Here is a 20,517-nt window from a genome sequence, read left to right on the forward strand (position 1 = left end):
AATCGAAGCGCCAAAGCGTTGTTGCCCTCTCAACTTGTGAGGCTGAATTTCTAGGCCAGACACAAGCAATCAAAGAAGCAACCTGGCTGAGAAGACTTCTCAATGAGTTGAACATGAGCCAAGGTAAAGCCGCCACGATCATTTGCGGTGACAACCAAGGAGCCATCGCCCTGTCTTCGAACCCGCAATATCATTCCCGCACGAAGCATATGGAAATCCAACGCAAATGGCAAGGAGAGGTCCAAGACCTTGGAACAGTGGAGCTGAAATACATCCCAACCATAAAGCAAACGACTGTACAGTACCGAGATGATGAGATTTTCTCCCATCTAGTGTGTCATTAACTGAGTCGGTAAAACTGGTGTCTCACTTGGCGAAGCGTATGTCATCGCGATCGCGGTACAGGCTGACGACTGTATTGGAATTCGCGGAACGACTTGCCGAAGGTTGTTGGCAAGCTGCCGACACGCGACGCGCGCGCGGGACGGGCCGAAACACGAACCCCCGAAGCCCCCGACCGCGACGAACGCGAAGAATCACCACCACGGCTACGACCCAAACGAGTCACCAGACCACCGAATAATTATGCCCGAGAACAGGAAGAGGAAGCTACAAGATATGCGTTGGGCAGTCAAGTTGAACGCCGAGGGAGAGGCAGACCAAAGACCCGCAATGAAACCGCAGCAGAGCGCGTTGACAGCTCAGAGGACGAAATAGAAACCGGCAACAGCAACCCGCACACGACTGAACTGCTCGCAGAGTTAGTCAAGTTACGAAGAGAAATCAAGAGAAGGGATGAGACCCACAGAGAAGAATTAAGGGAAGTTAAAACTCAGTTTACGGAAGCTCTTTCTGGAATGCAACAGGAACTAGCGGAGCTGCGTAATGAGTTGGCCACATCCCAAACCAACCATGACGAGACACATCGCGAAATCCAATCCCTACGTACCTCTATAACCACCCCTGATCCTACGAACAACCTGTCCTACGCAGATGTCGCCCGCACTCCTCCAACGAGCCAGCCAAGCAACATACGGACTCTTTCTTCGTTTAACACGACACAGACCACCCTCACCGATACATTATATTGCACGATAGATACCTCGAAGATGGCAGACAATGAAAACGATAGAGCGTCCGCAGGCCCAATTAGGGCAGCAGTGGAGAACGAGATCCGGGCAATGGAGAACCACACTAACTGGCGCTGTCGCGCGGTTACGGTGGACCCAAAGAACACCAACCGGATCCGAATTGCTTGCCGAGATGAAGCTGAACACCAGCTGGTTAAGAAAGCTGCAGAAGCAACAATTGGCGCAGGAGCCCGGGTGCTCCGCGACGACCTCTACCCAATTAAAGTCGACAGTGTCAGGAAGGCAGCGGTGCTAGACGAAAATAACGAGGTCAGGGTAGGAGCCGCAGCAGCTTTCAGCGAGGAGAATGAAGCCACCGTTGCCAAGATCGCATGGCTCAGCAGAAAGGAAAGTGCGAAGGCCTATGGTCAATGGTGGTGTACCTGACCAAAGGCACCGATGCACGAAGGCTCCTGGCCGAGGGGTTCTTCCACGCTGGGGGAGAATCTGGCGTTACCAGCGCCTTTGGACATCGACCACGACCGACACAATGCTACAGCTGCCAAGAGATCGGACATAAGGCATTCCAATGCAACAACGCCCAGAAGTGCGCGAAATGCGCCAAGGAAGGCCACCGCCACAGCATCTGCAACGAGACGGTCCTCAAGTGCGTTCCGTGCGGAGGCCCACATTAATTAGTACAGCAGAAATTGCCGGAAGTTCTATCCCGTGCAACATGAATAACACGCTCCGAATAATTCAGCTAAATGTCAGGAAACAGGGAGCAGTACATGACAGCTTAATGAACGACGAAGAAATTCAGAATGCAGCGGCAATAGCAATCCAAGAACCTCAAGCGAGAAGAATTAACGGCCGACTCTTGACAACTCCGATGGGACATCACAAATGGACGAAGATGGTCCCCTCCGCATGGAGGGAAGGCAGATGGGCAATCCGGAGCATGCTTTGGGTAGGAAAGGACGTGGAAGCGGAGCAAGTGCCGATTGAATCCCGGATCTGACAGCGGCGGTCATCCGGCTTCCCGAGCGATTGATTTTCATGGCATCAGTCTATGCGGAAGGGGGAGATGCCTAAGCCTTGCGTGATACTTGCAGTAGCCTACGCAAGGCAATTACCAAGGTAAGGCGAGGTACAGGCGCAGTGGTGGAAGTTCTGATCGTGGGGGACTTCAACCGACATGATCAACTTTGGGGAGGAGACGATGTCTTTGGAGAGACAGGGCGAAGCGGATCCAATCATTGACCTTATGAGTGAATTTGCTCTCAGAAGTCTACTAAAACGAGGCACAAAAACATGGCAGGGTGGAGACTCCGAGTCAACTATCGACCTCGTCCTTGCCTCGGAAAATCTGACGGGTTCCATGGTCAAGTGTGCAGTACATGGGACAGAGCACGGCTCCGACCATCGCGCAATCGGGACCGCGTTTGACGTTCCGGTTCCGGTTTCCAAACAGCAGGAGCGACTGCTGCTCAAGAACGCACCATGGAAGGAGATTAGTGCCAGAATTGCAGGAAGCCTGAGCAGCACGCCGTCTGATGGTACGGTGCAGCAGAGAACCGACTGATTAATGGCCGCGGTGTTGGAGGCGGTGCATGCCTTGACCCCAAAGGCTAGACCGTCACCTTACGCAAAGAGGTGGTGGACGACGGACTTGACACAACTCCGCGATATCTACAAATACTGGAGAAACCACGCCCGCTCGGAGCGGCGGGCAGGACGAATCACATCACAACTAGAAGAGACAGCTAAAAATGCAGCGAAGCAATACCATGATGCCATCCGGCAGCAAAAGAAAAGCACTGGAAGGAGTTCCTTGCAGACAACAACAACATATGGAAGGCCGCCAAGTACCTGAAGTCTGGAGACGATACAGCATTCGGGAAGGTACCACAGCTCATCCGTGCAGATGGAACCACCACCACCGATCACAAGGAACAAGCAGAAGAGCTTCTGGCTAAATTCTTTCCTCCTTTACCAAACGACATTGAGGAAGAAGGAGCCAGGCCGCAAAGAGCACCTGTGGAGATGCCTGCCATCACCATGGAGGAAGTAGAGCGACAACTATTCAAAGCAAAATCATGGAAGGCACCGGGAGAAGATGGCTTACCAGCGATAGTTTGGAAGATGACCTGGCCCGTGGTTAAACACAGGGTTCTTGACCTGTTCCAGGCGTCGCTGGAAGAGGGCACGCTACCAAGTCAGTGGAGACATGCAAAAATCATACCACTCAAAAAGCCAAACAAAAAAGACTACACCATTGCGAAAGCTTGGAGGCCGATTTCACTTCTCGCGACACTGGGCAAGGTCTTAGAATCAGTGGTGGCAGAAAGGATCTCACACGCAGTGGGAACGTACGGCCTACTCCCAACCAGTCACTTTGGAGCCCGAAAACAGCGATCAGCAGAACAGGCACTCCTGCTCCTGCAAGAGCAAATCTACACGGCCTGGCGTGGCCGTCGGGTCCTGAGCTTGATCAGCTTCGATGTCAAAGGAGCCTACAATGGGGTCTGCAAAGAACGACTACTCCAGAGGATGAAAGCGCGAGGCATACCAGAAAGTCTGATCCGGTGGGTCGAGGCCTTCTGCTCGGAACGAACAGCGACCATCCAAATCAATGGGCAAGGGTCTGAGGTACAAAGCCTACCACAGGCTGGACTACCGCAGGGCTCTCCCCTATCACCGATCCTGTTCCTTTTCTTCAACGCAGACCTCGTGCAACGACAGATCGACAGCCGCGGCGGAGCGATTGCTTTCGTGGATGACTTCACCGCGTGGGTGACCGGGCCAACTGCGCAGAGCAACCGGGAAGGTATTAAGGCAATTATTAATAAAGCTCTTGACTGGGAGAGGAGGAGTGGAGCGGCGTTTGAAGCAGACAAAACTGCCATTATACACTTCACCCCCAAAGCACACAAATCAGAACAGGAGCCTTTCACCATCAAGGGACAAACCGTTGAGCCTAAAGACCACGTCAAGATCCTTGGGGTAGTGATGGACACTAGACTCAAATACAAGGCACACATAGCCAGGGCAGCGTCCAAGGGCCTAGAAGCAGCGATGGAGCTCAAACGACTCAAAGGCTTTTCTCCCTCAACAGCGCGGCAGTTGTTCACGTCAACTGTTGCCCCAATGGTGGACTATGCCTCTAATGTCTGGATGCACGCTTTTAAGGATAAGGCCAGCGGGCCCATTAACCGGGTTCAACGGGTTGGAGCTCAAGCAATAGTGGGAACATTCCTCACCGTCGCAACCAGTGTGGCGGAAGCAGAGGCTCACATTGCCTCGGCGCAGAGCCGGTTCTGGAAACGGGCAGTGAAGATGTGGACGGACATCCACACCCTACCAGAAACCAAGCCACTCCGCAGAAATACGGATCGTATCAGGAAATTCCGAAGATTCCACCCGCTCGCCGTTATATCAGGTAGCAGATGTGCTGAAAAACATCGAGATGGAAACACTGGAAACCATCAATCCATTTACATTAGCACCATGGGAGGAACGACTGCAGACCGATATTGGAGAAACCTCAGAGTCACCAGCAGAAGCCGGCGGATCTATGCAGATCGCAGTCAGCAGCTCGGCACGGAATGAGGTAGTGGGATTTGGCGGAGTTATTCAGAAGCAACCGCCCAAGTACAAGAAGCCGAGACTAAAGGCCTTCTCCGTCACACTGGGCGCAAGATCGGAGCAGAACCCATACTCGGGAGAGCTGGCAGCAATGGCACACGCATTAAAGACGCTACCAGTACTGAAATTGTACAGAATCACGCTGCTGACGAGCAACAAAGCGGCCGCACTTTCCCTGGGAAACCCGCGACAACAGTCGGGCCGGGGGCGCGTGTGCCTGATATACAAGCTGATCAGAAGACTGTGGAAAAACGGAAACAGGATCACAATCCGCTGGGTCTCCACAAGCGAGGGAAACAAACTGCTGAGCCTTGCTAAAGTGCAGGCCAGGGCAGCGACCCAAGAGGATCCCATGCCATACATACAGCTCCCCAGGATGAAATCAACCACTCTCAATAACGCACGATCCCAACAAGACACCAGCAAAGGCCTGCCCGAGAAAGTAGGCAAACACGTGAAAAGGGTGGATGCGGCCCTCCCAGGCAAGCACACTCGACTGCTGTATGATCGATTATCGTGCAAAGAAGCGAGCGTGCTGGCTCAGCTCCGGACGGGCATGGCAAGATTAAACGGATACCTCTACCGAATCAACGTTGCGGAAACCGATCAGTGTGAATGTGGACAAGCGAGAGAGACGGTAGAGCACTTTCTCTTTCGCTGTCGGAGATGGACGGCACATCGGACAGAAATGCTGCAATGCACCAACACTCACTGGGGCAACATATCCTTCTCCCTGGGCGGAAAGTCGCCCTCAGATAACCAAGACTGGACTCCAAACTTAGACTCAGTACGAGCGTCAATACGGTTTGCAATCGCCACTGGCCGACTCGACGTCGCTTAACCATATCGTTGAACACAAATCACCCACCCTTCCCGAACTAACCCACACCAACCACCTCGTGCCAGACATGGTAGACGCGCTTCAACTGCCGAAGATGGGATGTTGAACACTTGGAGAAGCGCCTTCAAGCCAGCCTACTAACAAAACTACTAACCCACGAGAATCTCCTACAATACTGATAGACGGCACGACATATGCTAAACGTGAAACTGTACGGGCTAGAAGGAGACATGGCACCCGATAGGAAATGTACTAGTAGATTAGCGATAGTTGCCCTTTCGGCTCAGCCGCCGGGCGTTAATAAATTGTTTGTTTTGTATATCCAGGGCTGCCGCAATGGCCGGACAATAGTTGAGTCTTGGTTGCGTTACCTGTTTAAGTTTTGACTCTCTCCTGCATACCTGGTTGATCACGTCGGGTATTTAGTTCAATACTATAGTATGAATGCCTTAGAATTAGACCAATGCTACAAAGTTGTCAAGCGCTCACAGAGTATGTCAATATCTAAGAGAGTTTGTTAAGCCTGAGAAACCTAGCGCTTGTGAAACTGTCCGAACCCGATACGCAAGAGCTGCGAGTTCGTCAAGTCAGGCTGACGTAGCAAAGCTCGTGTCGTCAATAATGTTTTCATTGGCCTGTCACAGTATGTGGCTGCTGTAAATACTGGGAGCTTCCAAGTACAACAATGGCTCTTATGCCAGGCGGTGGGGCTCCTGGATTACTAATCTACGGCAACAACTAACGTAATCGGACAACGAACCGCCGGTGATCCTCACCGCTTCAAACCTCTACAACACGCAATATCCAACCTTGCTTAATTCATTCAAATTTGAAGCTATTCAGACGTATGGAGGGTCTTTCTAGAGATAAAAGGCTAGAGCTTGCTGCGAGGCCTTGAGGTCAATTTTCCTCTAAGCAAGCGTGTGCTGCAGCATTTGATGTCAAGATAAGCACTCTGAAGGGACGGTTGAAAGGAGTCAAACCCCGTACTCAAATAGAGGCGAATCTGCGAAAGTTATCTAATAATGATGAGTTGGTGTTGAAGCGCAGGGTCCTTGAATTAGACTCACGAGGCTATCCGCTTACCATCGCAAAAGCACGACATCTTGCAGAGATCCTTCTATCGTCAAAATTGAAGTCAGAAAACACCAAAAACAACGCTTATATCAGTGATCGCTGGGTCAATCGATTCATCCAACGTCATCAGACTGAATTGAAGTCGAGATACACTCAACGGTTTGATTATCAACGTGCAAAATGCGAGGATCCCAGTATCATATGTCGGTGGTTCGAATTAGTTAAGAATACTATACAAATATATGGGATTCTTGAATACGATACTTATAACATGGATGAAACGGGATTTCAAATGGGAATAGCTTCAACTGCAAAGGTTGTCTGTGGTGCTGAATCTCGCGGAACCAACGCAAGATCTATACAACCCGGGAATCGTGAATGGGTTACTTCGATCGTTACAATCAGTGCAGCAGGGGTCGTACTACCTCCGCATATTATCTTTGCAGGCAAGATGCAGCAGGAGAAGTGGTTTGAAGCTATTCCCGATGACTGGCGGATCAGTATTAGTGACAACGGATGGACGAATAATAATCTTGCTTATGACTGGCTTCAATACTTTGATGCATATACAGCATCAAAAACAGTGGGCCAGTATCGTCTTCTTATTCTTGATGGCCACGGAAGTCATTCAACTGTCGAATTTGATCAATTTTGCAAAGAAAGATTGATTATTCCTTTATACATGCCGCCTCATTCATCTCACAAGCTTCAACCGCTTGATGTCACTTGCTTTGCACCGCTAAAGATCCTGTACGGCCGTCGAATCAAAGATGCAGCTGATAAAGGCATCCACCATATACAGAAAGAAGAGTTTTTATATTATTATAAAAAGGTCTATCTCAAAGCCTTCAGTACAGCAAATATAAAGCAAGGCTTCGCTGCAACAGGTCTTTCGCCGTACAACCCGGAAAGAGTGCTTCAAAATCTTAAGATATCAAATCAAACACCTCCTCCACCTTCAACGTCATCATCTAATCAATCTATGTATCTCGGGAAAACGCCTTTAATTCTTTATCAAATGAATCATCAAAAAGCAGAGATTGAAGCACTGCAGAAACAGGATCATCATCACTTATTGCTGATCAAGCACTTGAAAAGGTGTATAAAGGTGCAGAAATGGCAATGCAGAATGCTGTACTGCTTCAGCAGGAGTTGAATTAACTCCGTGAAGTGAACCAATATAAAATGAACAAGAGAATGGCTTCAAAACGCTTTTTACAAGAAAGATGCACTTGAGATGGCCATACTGCACATCAAATTACTCAAGAAAAGAATGCTGAAGCTATACAGAAGCAGGCTACTCAAAGCACTCAACGCCGGCCACCCCGCTGCAGTAATTGCAATAGAGAAGGCCATAATCGCCTCAAATGTCCAGATAAAGTCAACACGTAGTTTAATTCTGTATATATTATCTGTATAGTGTTGAATTGCTTCATGTTGAATCGATCATTGCATCTTGGTGGGCGGGGCGGCCAACCGCCGGCGGCTCGTTGTCCCGGCGGTTCGTTGTCCGATTACGTTAATCGGCAAGCGAGTCGGCCACGTAAGCGAGTCGGCCACCCCATCGAAACTCGTCCGCACCTCTGAAAGTGATGTTATCTAAACAGCCATTACACCACCAAAAATGTCTAAATTATCAAAAGTCTTAGTGGAACAAGAGGGCAGACACTCTGCTTAGTGGTTGAAGCTATTCAGAAAGATATATAAAGTTTGTTTGTGAAGCTGCACGTGTTTATTAAGTTCCTTGATTAATATTTCAAGATCGTTTAAATAGACTTAAATTTTGCATGGATACTAGAGCCAACTCACATAAACTTCGATCCTCCAGGATTTCTGTGTTGGTGCATTCTAATCTAATGGAAATGCCTGTTGGCAAGAAAGCTCCAGGTACGGTGTCACCTTTACTGATGATTATTCCCGCGGCTCGGAGCTATGCGATGAAATGGAAGTCCGAAGCGCTACAGAGATTCCAGGTCTTTGAAGCATGGATACGCCGACAATTCGGGACCCGCACCAAGCGGTTTCTGTGCGACAACGGAAGAGAATATCTGGCCATCAGCACTTATCTCGAGTCCCAGGGCATAGAGTTTGACACATCTGCTCCGTACTGCAAGGGCCAGATTGGCCTGGCGGAGCGTACGAACCACACAATCCGGGAACGGATCAACACGCTCATGTATAATGCGAAACTTCCTCTAGTCTTTTGAACCGAGATCCTTGACACGGTCGTCTACCTGAAATTACGAGTGCCGGTATTGTTCCTGCAAAAGAAGACCTCCTATGAGGTTCGATACGGAAAGCCACCAAGCTTGTCCCATCTCCGCTGAATCGGCTCGTAAGCTTGGGTCCTGATTTCCAAAGAACAGAGGCCCAAATTAGGGTCCTGTATCCTCGAGTGCCGGCTGCTCGGGTACGGCGAACCGAATTAATATAAACTATACGAGGTCCATTCCGGACGGATCGTCTTTTCCCGTGATGTTGAGTCCAATGAGAGGACCCCCGTGGCGCCACACATCAAGGGCGAAGCCGGCAAAGACCTCCCAAGCAATGACCCTCCGTCGTTAGACCTTCCGAACATTCCGGCCGCTGCTGTGGACCTCAGTCCACCGAAACTGATATCGATAGTAATACTGTCAATCGTGCTGCCTTCTCAACCTCTACCAGAAGTAGACGAGCCAGAAGTGGGCGGTACTATACACGACACCGTTTCTTCTGGAACGACCAATCCCATAGTGTCTGAAGTGTAAGATATACCGGACCTAGGATACTTGTTCTTTAGGCGACGGCGGCAGCCGTCTCGGTGACTCCTCGAAGTGATGGGCAAGGTCTACTTTATATTATTGTTGTCGTCCTCAGACCGTGACCCACAGACTTTCCAAGAGGCTGTATCTGGTCTATATCATGTAGAATGGTGTGCGTCCATCCAGGGGGAATACAGCTCACATTTTGATGGTACATGGGAAAAAATCCTGCGAAAAGATGTTCCACCTGGACATCGGGCTATCGAGAGTAAATGGGTGTTCAAGACCAAAGCGAATGGAGTATGAAAATCCTGCCTGGTCATCAAGGGCTTTTGCCAGAGGACTGGAGTCGACTATCATGAGACGTTCGGGGCGGTCTCTTGAATGGACTCCGTCCGCTGTATCGTAGCCAGTGTTGTCCTAAAAAGCTGAAAATTTTACCAGTTCGACGCGGTGACAGCATTTCTTCACGGAGACATCGATACAGATATCTATATAGAGCTCCCAGAAGGCTTCCAGGAAGAAGGGTACGTCTGCCGTCTGCGATGATCTCTCTATGGCTTAAAACAAGCTCCCCGGATCTGGTATCGCTGTCTACGGCGAGTCCTAAAGGCGCATGGTTTCCTCATGGCATAATCCGACAACTGCGTCTTCTACAAGGAGAACTGTGTGGTCTGTGTCTATGTTGATGATTTCCTGCTGGCCGGAGTCAATGACCGAGAAATCTACCTTGCTAGAAGCGCTCTTGAATCGGAGTTCAAACTGAACAATCTAGGAACTCCACGATCTTCTTTTGGAATCCAATTCGATATTCATGATGATAGATCTGTTTCTCTGTATCAGTGACAGTATATCTAAAAGATCTTATCTGATTTCTGCATGGAGACTTGCCAGCTTAAGGGTACACCAATGATTCCCCAAAGCTCTCTGGACCCAAGTCTAGATGAGCGCAGACTTGACAACTCCTCTAGAGCCCGCTATAGCTCGGCTATCGGTGCATCGATGTATCTGATGATCGGAACCTGACTAGATATCGCGTTTATGGTAGCGACACTTAGTTGATTTGTGTCTCGACCGCAATTATATCACCAAGATGTGCTGCAGCGGCTGCTCCGCTACCTGAAGGTATCGCAGGATGCTTGCATCTTATGTTGAAAGGGAAATCTGATCAGCTATACGGATGCCGATTTCGGTGGATTGGTTATGACTGACCGGGCATACTCCACCTCCGGATATGTCTTTAAGCTTGCGGGAGGCCCCATCTCCTGGTCATCCAAGAAACAGGGAGAAGTCGCCACGTCCACTACTCATGCAGAGAATACCGGCCAGTATAATGCTATTTTAAATCTGCAGTGGCTGCGCATCTTCCTGGATAAAACCAAATTTTATCGGTCATTCTCCACAGACATTATAACATACAATTGATCTGCTATAGCCTTATCCAGGAATCCGGAGTTCTATAAATGAATCAATATTTCGATGTCAAGTTTCACTATCAGCGATTCGTATTGGATGCTGGAGAGATCAATATCCACTATGTTCCGACCAAGCAGCAGGCTGCAGACGGACTTACCAAATCTTTGGCGCCGAAGGAATTCGCAAATTTCTGTCAGTTAATCGGTCTGATAAGTATTGTTGAAGACCCAAAATAGAAGGCGTAATCGTACAGGGGCGCTCTTTCTACTTTTTCTCCCGAGCAGGGTTTTAGTGGTTTTACCGAGGCCTAGTTGATTCTCGCCAGTGCAGTATCAGCGTGCAAGCACGGTGATCCTGAGGGGCAATGTTGTGAATCGAGGCTCGACCAAGTAAACAACAGAGCTTGTACACGGAATTTATTCCGGATACAACCAGATTGATTTCCAATCAATCTGATATTCGTCTTGTATATAAATCCTCGAGTTTCCTGATGTGAATAGAATAATCAATATTCTTCTGAATTACAACAGTTCCGAATGTGGAAGCAAAGCTGACTGACGAAGGAGGCAAGGAGGTTGCGCAGCCTAATACACAACGCAAGCTCTGCGTTCGAAGTCCTACTCTCATGGTTGGATACTTAAACAATCCCGATGCCACCGAGGCGACCATTGACCGAGACGGCTGGCTTCGGACGTGAGATATCTGTTGTTCGACGCAAAAGCCAACGGGTGGTATATTGTTGATCGGGAAAAGCTGAGAAGCGCTGAAAGTCGAGATTTCTGCAACTCGAATTTCTCTAAGACCACAAACTCGCGGGAATCGATCAAGGTGCAAAGGTTACAGGTCGCCCTTGCGGAGCTTGAAGGTCGTCTCATGCTTGGCCACCCGGGGGTAGCGGACGCCGCTGTAGTCGCGGTAAACAGTCGCTCCGGGGCGACGGAGGTTCCTGTGGCATTTGTCACGCGTAGAGCGGGCGCCTCTCGTGTCCCCAAGGAGCAGGAGATTATTAATCCTTGCACTTCCAGGTAACGTATTTCACTAGCGAGCGTGACACTGTTCGTAACTTGGACGCGTCAAAAAGCCTCACCTAATTCAACCACCAACCATGCCTCCAAAGGGTGTCAAAAATCAAGGAATCCATTTGAGAAGGAAGTGAGAATCCTACTTGCTATTCCGCTTTGAATAATAAGAAATGTGCAGTATTCGTGAAGTTGCGTACTTTTTTGATGTCGCCATGAAACTCTACGGCGTCGACTTAGTGGAAGAACTTTGCGCTCAGGAAGACGCGCCAATAATAGTAAGATAACTCACATGAAGTGGAATCGTTTGTACAATGGGTTCTATCGATAGATCGACGTGGAGCGCCTCCCAAGCCATCACGTGCACGAGGAATCACTAATATTATTCCACCTACTCAATCAGTTGGAGTGAACTGGTTTACCAGCTTAACAAACGCCGTCCTGAAGTGATTTCCTGCTTTCCTCGACGATATGATTACCAGCGTGCTAAATGCGAAGACCCTAAATTGATTAAAAAAATGGTTTGACCGCGTACAAATCACTAAAATGCAATATGGGATCGCACAGGAGAACATCTACAACTTTGACGAGGTCGGCTTCGCTATGGGCATAGTATGTAATGCTCGAGAGATGATTACTAGAGATGACTACTCAAATAGGGAAAAGTGTCACTCCGATGAATTTATCAACTCTACTGGTTTTGTGCTTCCTCCATGCAACATTTTCAAAGAGAAGGTCCATATAGAGGGTTGGTATGAGAAACCAAAGCTCCCACTGGATACCAGGCTTGGAGTTAGTCCTAATGGATGGACTACTAATGAGATAGCCTTCGCTGGCTCAAATATCTCATTATTTCTTTCACTACTCGCCGTACGACTGGGATATATCGACTTCTAGTCAAAGACGGCCATGGTCATGGCAGCCACCCTTCGACTCAATTCAATCAAATATGCAGTGAGAATAATATCATTCCTATCTGCATGCCTGCACATTTTCCCCGCAATCTCCAACTTTTAGGTATAGGCTGTTTTTGGGCTCTAAAAAGCGCGTACGGCGATTTAGTGCAGGAAAGAATGCGCTTAGGAGTCAGCCATATCGACGAGCTTAATTTACTAGAGATCATTTCGGAGGCTGGCAAAAGCGCTTTTACAGCAGAACCTATTCAGGAAGTAAGCACCCGCAGCAAGAAAACTGCTTAGAGAACACGCTCAGACCTATTCCTTTACTAACAACGCGATTACACAAGATCATTAAAGGCCATGTGTTGTCTCTTCAACATACTAGAGTTAGATCCATAAACCACTTAGGCATTGATTTTCGTAAAAAACGCAATTGCTTGATTCATAAAGGTTCTATTATTTAGGCCATGGGCAGGAAAGGCTGGCGGTGACCGACTCTATGTGTGGGCCGACTCAGCTGTGAAATACGTCATATACAGGATTGGACCTTTGCCGTAGTGAGTGAGGAACGGGTTTATGATTTGGGGTCCGCTCCACATCGAAAGAGGAAGCGAGCTGCACAGTGCGTTCTATGGCAACCCCCTCCGTGGTAGATCCATGCAGGCACCTACCTAAGCATGGCAGTTCCCGGGCCGGCGTAAGCGAGGGTTCCAAATTGCTGTCGTTTATCCACTCAGATCAGGCATATCGCGCCGGTCACATCGTCAGGTGGGGCGGTATCTCGAAGTCGAAGGGACGTCTGTCGCGCGACTTCCGCTGGATCTCGCGGGTGATCGGGATGCGTAACTCGGCATAGTCCTGTAGCGCAGCTGGGAACTGATCGTGTGTGGCGCCGCTCAAGCAGTCACCGAGGGTCTGCGCGTCCTGGATCGCCATGTTTGCACCCTGCCCCTCGGTGGGCAGCATCGGATGTGCGGCATCGCCCAGAAGCGTGATGCGATTCTTCGTCCACTGCGAGATCGGATCACGGTCGTACATGCCGAGGGCGAGAACCTCATCTTGATCGAAGCGGCGCACGATCTCCTGCACGCGTGGCTCAAATCCGGAGAGCCGCTCGATGAGTTCATCGCGGGTGGTCGTGTTGCGCCACGATTCGGCGACCTCCTCATTGGCGGGAAGGACGGCGTCAAACGCAACGTACTGGCCACCGCCATAGGGAAGAACGACAAACAGCGACAGGACACCGTCCTGGTTCATCAGCAGCCAGTTGCACGGCAGCTTCTCTGGCAGTAGATCCTTGACCTTCTCGAAGGGAAGGATGCCGCGATGGCCCTGCAATCCGGAAAACACTGCATCCGTCTGCATGATGAGTGGGCGGATCCGCGAGTGGATACCGTCAGCGCCGACAACCGCCGCAGCGGTCGCGGTTCTCCCGTCAGAGAAAGTGAGTTCCACATGATTGCCCAGATCAGTGACGCGGATGCACTTGTGCGACAGGTGGATGCTCTCGCGCGGGATTTCAGAGCTCAGAAGGCTGTGCAGCTCGCCGCGGTGGATAATGTCGGACCAGTTCTCATCCGGATCGTCGGTCTCGCTCGGGATGACAATTTCACCGATCGGCGTGCCAGTGCTACCGTCGAGTGAGAGGATGTTGCCGACCCGGCTGGTTAAAGGGGTATAGCGATCCTTCAGGCCCCAGCTTGCGAGGATCTTCGCGGTTCGCGGACGCAGGCCAATGGCGGCACCGACTTCGCGTAGCTCCGACGCCTGTTCATACACATCCACGTCGAATCCTTCTCGCTGTAGCCGTACGGCTACAGCGAGCCCCCCGATCCCGGCACCGACAATCGCGATATTCTTGCATTCGGATATGGTATTCCTCTTCCTTATGCTTACCGGCACGAAATCAGGAGCGATCGGGGGAGCGATCTTGTTGATGCTGCTCCAGTGTTCCGCAAGCTTTCCACGCTCGATGCGGAAGGAGTCGAAGACGTAGTAGTCGTAGGTCTCGCCCGGGCGCTCGGGGTCGGGTTGCGGAAAGTTAGCCGACACTACCACCATATCACCTTCCGCGACCATGAAGGTGGGAGGGTTACGCATCTCCGCAGGCTCCAGCACGGGGCCACCAGGACAGGTCGTGCGCACGAAGTCTTCCAGCCCAGCGCGACCTGGCCGTACGTGGGCGCCGTGCTGGATGTAGTCCTCCGTTACGAAGTCCTTGACTGCACCAGCATTCTGTCCGTCGAAGACCCGCCGGTAAAAATTTCTCACCAGTTGCTTGTTTCGGTCGATTGCGGTTTGATCAGTCCTTCCCGTCCTGATGATGCTAGGACCTCGGTCGCTGATGGCGGGATAGTCGGAGGATCCCACCGATGTCGAAGGCCAAGTTTCGAAATCGGTGGTGCCCGATTCAATGACTCCAACGCTGGGCGTAGTTGCGGCCGACATCGCTGGGGGCTCCATCTGCACAGCCCCAATCCCCTCCTGCAGCATGACGGGCTTATTCTCAAACTCACTGTGGATTTCATTAACACGATGCACGTCACTCAAGACTTTGCGCTCAGCGAAGTCCGCAGCGGACACCCAGCTGCCGCAGATGCCAAGATCCAGGCTGAAGGGCAGCTGAATGACTGCAATAGGCCCCGCACTGACGCGTGCTGAGTCCAGTATTACAATGCTGGTTAGCTGGGTGTCGCAACGGTTAGCGATAGAGATAAGGTAACCATCACCTTCAGGGACTCCGCGTAGAGTAGAGAGTTAGCGGAGATTCGTGGATTGAGGAGTAAACGTGGGGCTCACCATCGGAACCACGAGGTGAAAAGGCCACTCCGTGCAGGGCTGTATCCGGCCCCGCATTCCATATATCGTACTTGCCCGTCTCCACGTCGCACCGCGCAATGGCATTCCATGAAGCACCCTTTGGGCCTTCCTTATGCGCGCCGACATGCGTGTTAAAGAAGAGGGACTTATACGGTTGCATTTGGAAGCGCTCGTCGATCTTAGGCGTATCACCCTCAAGGTCTATCAGCTCGATGGGCTTGACAAATAAATCGTTCGCATTCGGATCGAGCCGCCAACGCACGTAAGAGCCCTTCTTGTGCTTGCTCGGATCTGGTGGCATCAGCGGTAGGTTGCTCCTTTGTTCGGGGGAAGAGGACCAGAACTAGATAGGATAAAGAGAAAGTTTAGTTGGAATGATCCACTGGCAGAGAAGTTGTGACTAGGGTTGGAACACAGCTGCTTGTGTCACACCGCAGCAGTCGGAACGTACTAGTTTTTCATATTTGACTGAGGTATCCATGTATATGCAACCTTCTTCGCCGTCGAAAGCGTTGCCCGTATGGCCGATAAAGGTGTTTTCAAAATGGAACCACTTGACATCCTCTGGCTTGGGGCCGCGACGCGGCAATACCCCAAAGACCGCCGGCTTCTGCGGGTCACAAGCAAAGTGATGATGGACGGTGTGCATCATCTCGACGGGCACTGCGGCCAGCGGATTGAGAACGAACACGATCCACTTATCCGTTGCCGCCACATCAAGGATCATGCTGGCATAGGGACCCTTCACCCAACATTCCTCAAGCTTCTTGGCGTTCCGGTCGAACAAGTAGTAGGCAATGTCGGGGCTGGAATCACCTTTAGTCTCATAGCCCATGGTGATCAACTCACCGTTACGCGGGTCAATCTTCGGGCGTGCCGTGTGAGTGGGTGCCTTGTATTGGCCGTTGTAGTCATAGACACCTGCCAAGTTGAGTCAGTCTTTCTTTTGTATCCTCTTTCGGGAGTAAGACTGTCCTCGAAAATATACCAACCTTTTGTCTCCATGGTGTCTGGATCGACAACATATGGCAGAGAGTCCATTTTCGTAGCCAGTAGCTGATTTTGATAGTAGACAATGTTGCTGTGGGCGGTGGAATGAATCATGTGCTTTACACGAGGGTCCTCCATGTACCGGTTTCCATACTTGCCAAGCACCGCCTGACGCGCTGCTCTTTCGATAACGAACTTCGCCATCCGCACATAGCGTTGCTTGAAATCAACATGGCCATTCTGGAAACGTACAGCGTCAATGCAACCGTTGCCGTTGATGAAGACGTCATCATGGTCGATCCGTGACCATGGAAAGTCCGGCAGGTATCTGTAAAAGGTGCCATCCAGCCCCTTCGGCACCTGTCCGCGAACGACGCAGTTGTAGACCTCAGCTTCAAGATGGTTCGTGACGTTGACCTCCTTGGAGGTTTCGAGCCCCTTCTCGAAGTCGCCTAGGTGCATTGTGAGTCTATTGTCTGTCAATTACCGTGGACATGAAAGCAAGGCGAATTATCGTACAAAAAATCCAACGATAAGTTTATATATTTCCTTCTTTCGAGCGGTCATTCCCCCGCAAAGAGGACGCGTGTTGTTGAGCGCCACCGGGTAGGACAAAGTATTCCGCCCGTGCTGAAAGACCCGCCGCGGGTGAAGTAAGTTGCGCTTCCGGGACACCCTACCGTTCCCCGGTCCGGCATTTGCCACGCGGAGAACGTGGGTTCGTTCCCCGACGTCTGCTTGTGATTCCTAGACCTACGAGACATTTACGCCTGGGATGCCGCCTCTTCCCCGAACGCCCCTTTCTGGTTCTAGACGGAACTGTTCTTATTTGGAAAATGCTATAGAGCCCGGGAATTAGCGGGTCACCTTATCGACTTTCATTCCTTACCAGCGTTAACACTACATAACAGAGTTGAGTGGTCGCAAACTTTGTTAGATAGTTTAAATACAGTGCAACAAGATCCTTTAAATTTCGCCTGATAGTCTTCTGAGCCTTCCGTTATCTTTTGTTCTTCAAATTTCTTATAATCAGCAGCAGCTGATTAGACTCAGCAAGCCCTGCCGCCGTCAGGCCTAGTTACGAGATACGAGATACGTTCTGAATCACTATGCCGCTGGGGATCCTCGATGACGATTGTGAACATGTTCCTGGAACGGTCACTCTCGTAGACCAAGGAAGCAATGCTGCTGATACATGCAACGTGCGACACGGCACCAGCAAGGTTAATTTTTGGTGCCCCGGCCAGTAATGCTGGCAACGTAACCATAAGACTGATTCCCTCTCAGGACGCTCATGTCATCCTCGTCCCACAACCCACAGACAACCCAAATGACCCGCTGGTTGGTACAGTCAGGCTGGTAAGTTGGAATCCATGCTAACAAGTCGTCTAAAAACGCAGAATTGGTCCCTTTGGAGGAGAAATCTGGTCTTTGCTGTCGTCTTTACGAACACCATAATAATGGGAGCCGTTCCTCCCCCGCTACTGGCAGCATCGCTTCAGGTTCTATCTGTTTATTTTGGGCGGCCAACAATGGCAATTACCTTACTTTCCGGTTACCAACTCGTGTTGGTTGCTGCTTTAGGGTGAGTTCGTCCTGTTTCGATAGTGGAAGTTCCCGACTTTGTAAGTCGCCCACTGACTACGAGCGCGTACAGACCTATAGTATCAGCACTAGCAAGAAAATACGGTAAGCGTCCGCAGTTCGTGTTTGCGGCGATAATGGCGATTATTGGGACGGTAATCTACATTGGCAGTGGGAATAGTTACAATGTCCTCCTCGCAGGACGTCTGGTCCAAGGGCTTGGTATAGTGGCTTTTGAGAGTCTTTCACTTGGCCTTTTAGGTGATCTGTGAGTCTGAGAATCTGCATCTCAGCCCAACTTTCGAGGAGTATTTACTAATGACGATAGGTACTTTGTACATGAGCGAGGCAGCCGCGCTGGTCTTTTGGCCCTTTCCCTTACCTGCATGTCGGCCGTCGTTTCCATCGTCAGCGGGCCGATTACAGAGAATTTAGGCTGGAGATACATGTTCATCGTCCATCTCCCCTTTGAGATAGCGGGTGCCATCACTGTGATATTTTTTCTTCCAGAGACACAATTCCAGAGGCCTACTTGCGAGCAGCGCTCCCCGGGAAGCGCGCAGGCAGACACAGCAAAGCAGTCCGACTTCTCACACGATGAAATCGTCCAGACTGTGACTAGGCCCGGTTCACTTGAGGCCCACCACCTGTCGAGGAGGAAACGCTATGTACAGACATTGGCAATAGTCAGTGGGACATACACCAATGAATCTGTAATGAAGCTACTACTAGCGCCTTTCATTACATTGGTGATCCCATCAGTTACCTGGGTACGTTTGAAAGTATTAGGCCTTCACATATGGTTTGGTATTTGAAGCTAACAGTTGCGAAGTCAATTTTGGTTGGTGGTATCGCTGTTGTAGGTCAAAAGCAGATGAGCGGAAGCGCTAGCCGTACCCCAACTGACTTTCCATGCAAGGCTTTCTACGGCACCCTTTCGTATATCCTTGGGCAGATATGGTCCGCGCCCCCCTACTTTCTTGGTTCGGCAGGAAATGGCTATTTTTATGTCGGAGGCAAGGATCAGTCCGTCCAGTGGAGGCGAGTTCAAGCTAATTATTGGAGTCAGTACAGCTCTGCTAGGAGGTCTGATCGGTGGCATAGGAGGTGCGAAGCTGTGTGATTTGTCCACCAACTGGCTGACGAAACGCAACCGTGGCGTGTATGAACCTGAATTTCGAATTCCCGCGCAAATTATTGCGGCTGCTCTTTTGTGCCTTGGCTTCTTTCTCTTCATGTGGGACGTTGAACACCCGACAAAGACTGGATATTTCCTTGGATCATTTTGCCACGGTTGCATCTGTGCCGGGGTAACTATAGCAGCGACTTCTAGTTCGGTTTATATCCTGTGAGTGGTTTACTCCTTTCCATCTGGACCAACGACTGACTTTAGCAAAACTCTCCAGTGATGCACATCCTGACCAAGCAATCGAAGTTTTCATTTTGCTGATGTCCGTGAAGAACTTCATTTTCTACGGCTTCTCCTACTTCATGAATGGCTGGGTTAGCAAATCCGGGCCTGGGGATGTTTTCAAGGTTTTCGGCATTGTATCAGCTTGCCTTCTCGCTACCTCCTTGCCGATGTGTAAGTGATCTTTGTACATCTCCTTGAGATCGCTGCTCACAGTGATGCAATAAAATAAGATGTATTTGGGAAAAGGAGCCGAAAATGGGTGGCTGGACTGCGATTGCTGCAAAAACACCCTCCTCAGCAGTAATGAGCAAATCAGGCCTGGGAAAGCCGATATATGAATAACACTGGGTGCTATTGGCCTTGAAGCACAGTTTGAGGTCGGCAACCTTTCAGTCTCACCCTAAGTGATAGGGTTTAAGTCATTGTTTGTTACCTGGTCAATTTACAATGTCCTGCCCCACCGCAACATAAATATGCGTTTATTCTGCACATTAATTCCGTCCCGAACTCTTGACTTCAGCCATGCATTCCCTAGCGACTGATGGCTTATCCTCATTACAAGAGGGCTGGTTGCCGGCCCAGGGATTAATAGAAGCATCTTGCCAAATTGCAGAGATGATTAGAGCATAGTCACACCGAGAAAAAGGGGTGCGTCTATTCTATAAGCTTAGTATATATAATCCAGGCCGATGATGGATTTAAAGTATTTCACTACTGAGCGTGACGCATCACCGAGCGGGACACTGAATACTTTTTGGCTACGACTGAAAATCTCACCTAATTCAACCACCACCCATGCCTCCAAAGGCGCGTCAAAGATGAAGAGATTCATCTGAACAGGGGATTGCAGCATTCGTGAAGCTGCTTTTTTTGATGTCTGCCACGAAATCCTTCGTCTACGACTTAATGGGAGAACTGCACGTTCAGAATCTCGCGCCAACAGACATAAACTGACTCAAAATGAAGAGGAATCGCTTGCACGGTAGATTCTGTCGCTA

The 20,517-nt window shown here is 50.1% G+C and overlaps 4 protein-coding genes across 4 annotated transcripts; 2 read left to right on the forward strand and 2 right to left on the reverse strand.

Moving 5' to 3' along the window:
• The first annotated feature begins 11,317 nt into the window (after positions 1–11,317).
• On the forward strand, positions 11,318–11,894 carry BDQ94DRAFT_153759 (uncharacterized protein). Its single transcript, XM_026768184.1, has one exon. It carries the CDS (start codon positions 11,667–11,669, stop codon positions 11,820–11,822), a length of 156 nt encoding a protein of 51 aa, XP_026620584.1. The 5' UTR covers positions 11,318–11,666; the 3' UTR covers positions 11,823–11,894.
• Positions 11,895–12,942: 1,048 nt separating this feature from the next.
• BDQ94DRAFT_153760 (uncharacterized protein) lies at positions 12,943–14,533 on the reverse strand. Its single transcript, XM_026768185.1, has 2 exons — positions 13,027–14,533; positions 12,943–12,970 (listed from the first exon to the last, which is right to left on the reverse strand). The coding sequence occupies exon 1, from the start codon at positions 14,074–14,076 to the stop codon at positions 13,468–13,470; it is 609 nt and encodes a 202-aa protein (XP_026620585.1). The 5' UTR covers positions 14,077–14,533; the 3' UTR covers positions 12,943–12,970; positions 13,027–13,467.
• Positions 14,534–15,323: 790 nt separating this feature from the next.
• On the reverse strand, positions 15,324–17,285 carry BDQ94DRAFT_112610 (carotenoid oxygenase family protein). The gene is made up of 3 exons (XM_026763597.1): positions 16,524–17,285; positions 15,983–16,452; positions 15,324–15,874 (listed from the first exon to the last, which is right to left on the reverse strand). Exons 1-3 carry the CDS (start codon positions 16,981–16,983, stop codon positions 15,443–15,445), a joined length of 1,362 nt encoding a protein of 453 aa, XP_026620586.1. The 5' UTR covers positions 16,984–17,285; the 3' UTR covers positions 15,324–15,442.
• Positions 17,286–17,295: 10 nt separating this feature from the next.
• BDQ94DRAFT_153765 (MFS transporter) lies at positions 17,296–20,123 on the forward strand. The gene is made up of 9 exons (XM_026768186.1): positions 17,296–17,744; positions 17,809–17,862; positions 17,922–18,106; positions 18,179–18,373; positions 18,434–18,875; positions 18,938–18,964; positions 19,025–19,121; positions 19,180–19,453; positions 19,512–20,123. Exons 1-9 carry the CDS (start codon positions 17,631–17,633, stop codon positions 19,696–19,698), a joined length of 1,575 nt encoding a protein of 524 aa, XP_026620587.1. The 5' UTR covers positions 17,296–17,630; the 3' UTR covers positions 19,699–20,123.
• Positions 20,124–20,517: the final 394 nt, after the last annotated feature.

This window comes from Aspergillus welwitschiae, assembly GCF_003344945.1.
Source record: "Aspergillus welwitschiae strain CBS 139.54b unplaced genomic scaffold BDQ94scaffold_57, whole genome shotgun sequence".
In the NCBI taxonomy this organism is placed as follows: Eukaryota; Fungi; Ascomycota; class Eurotiomycetes; order Eurotiales; family Aspergillaceae; genus Aspergillus; species Aspergillus welwitschiae.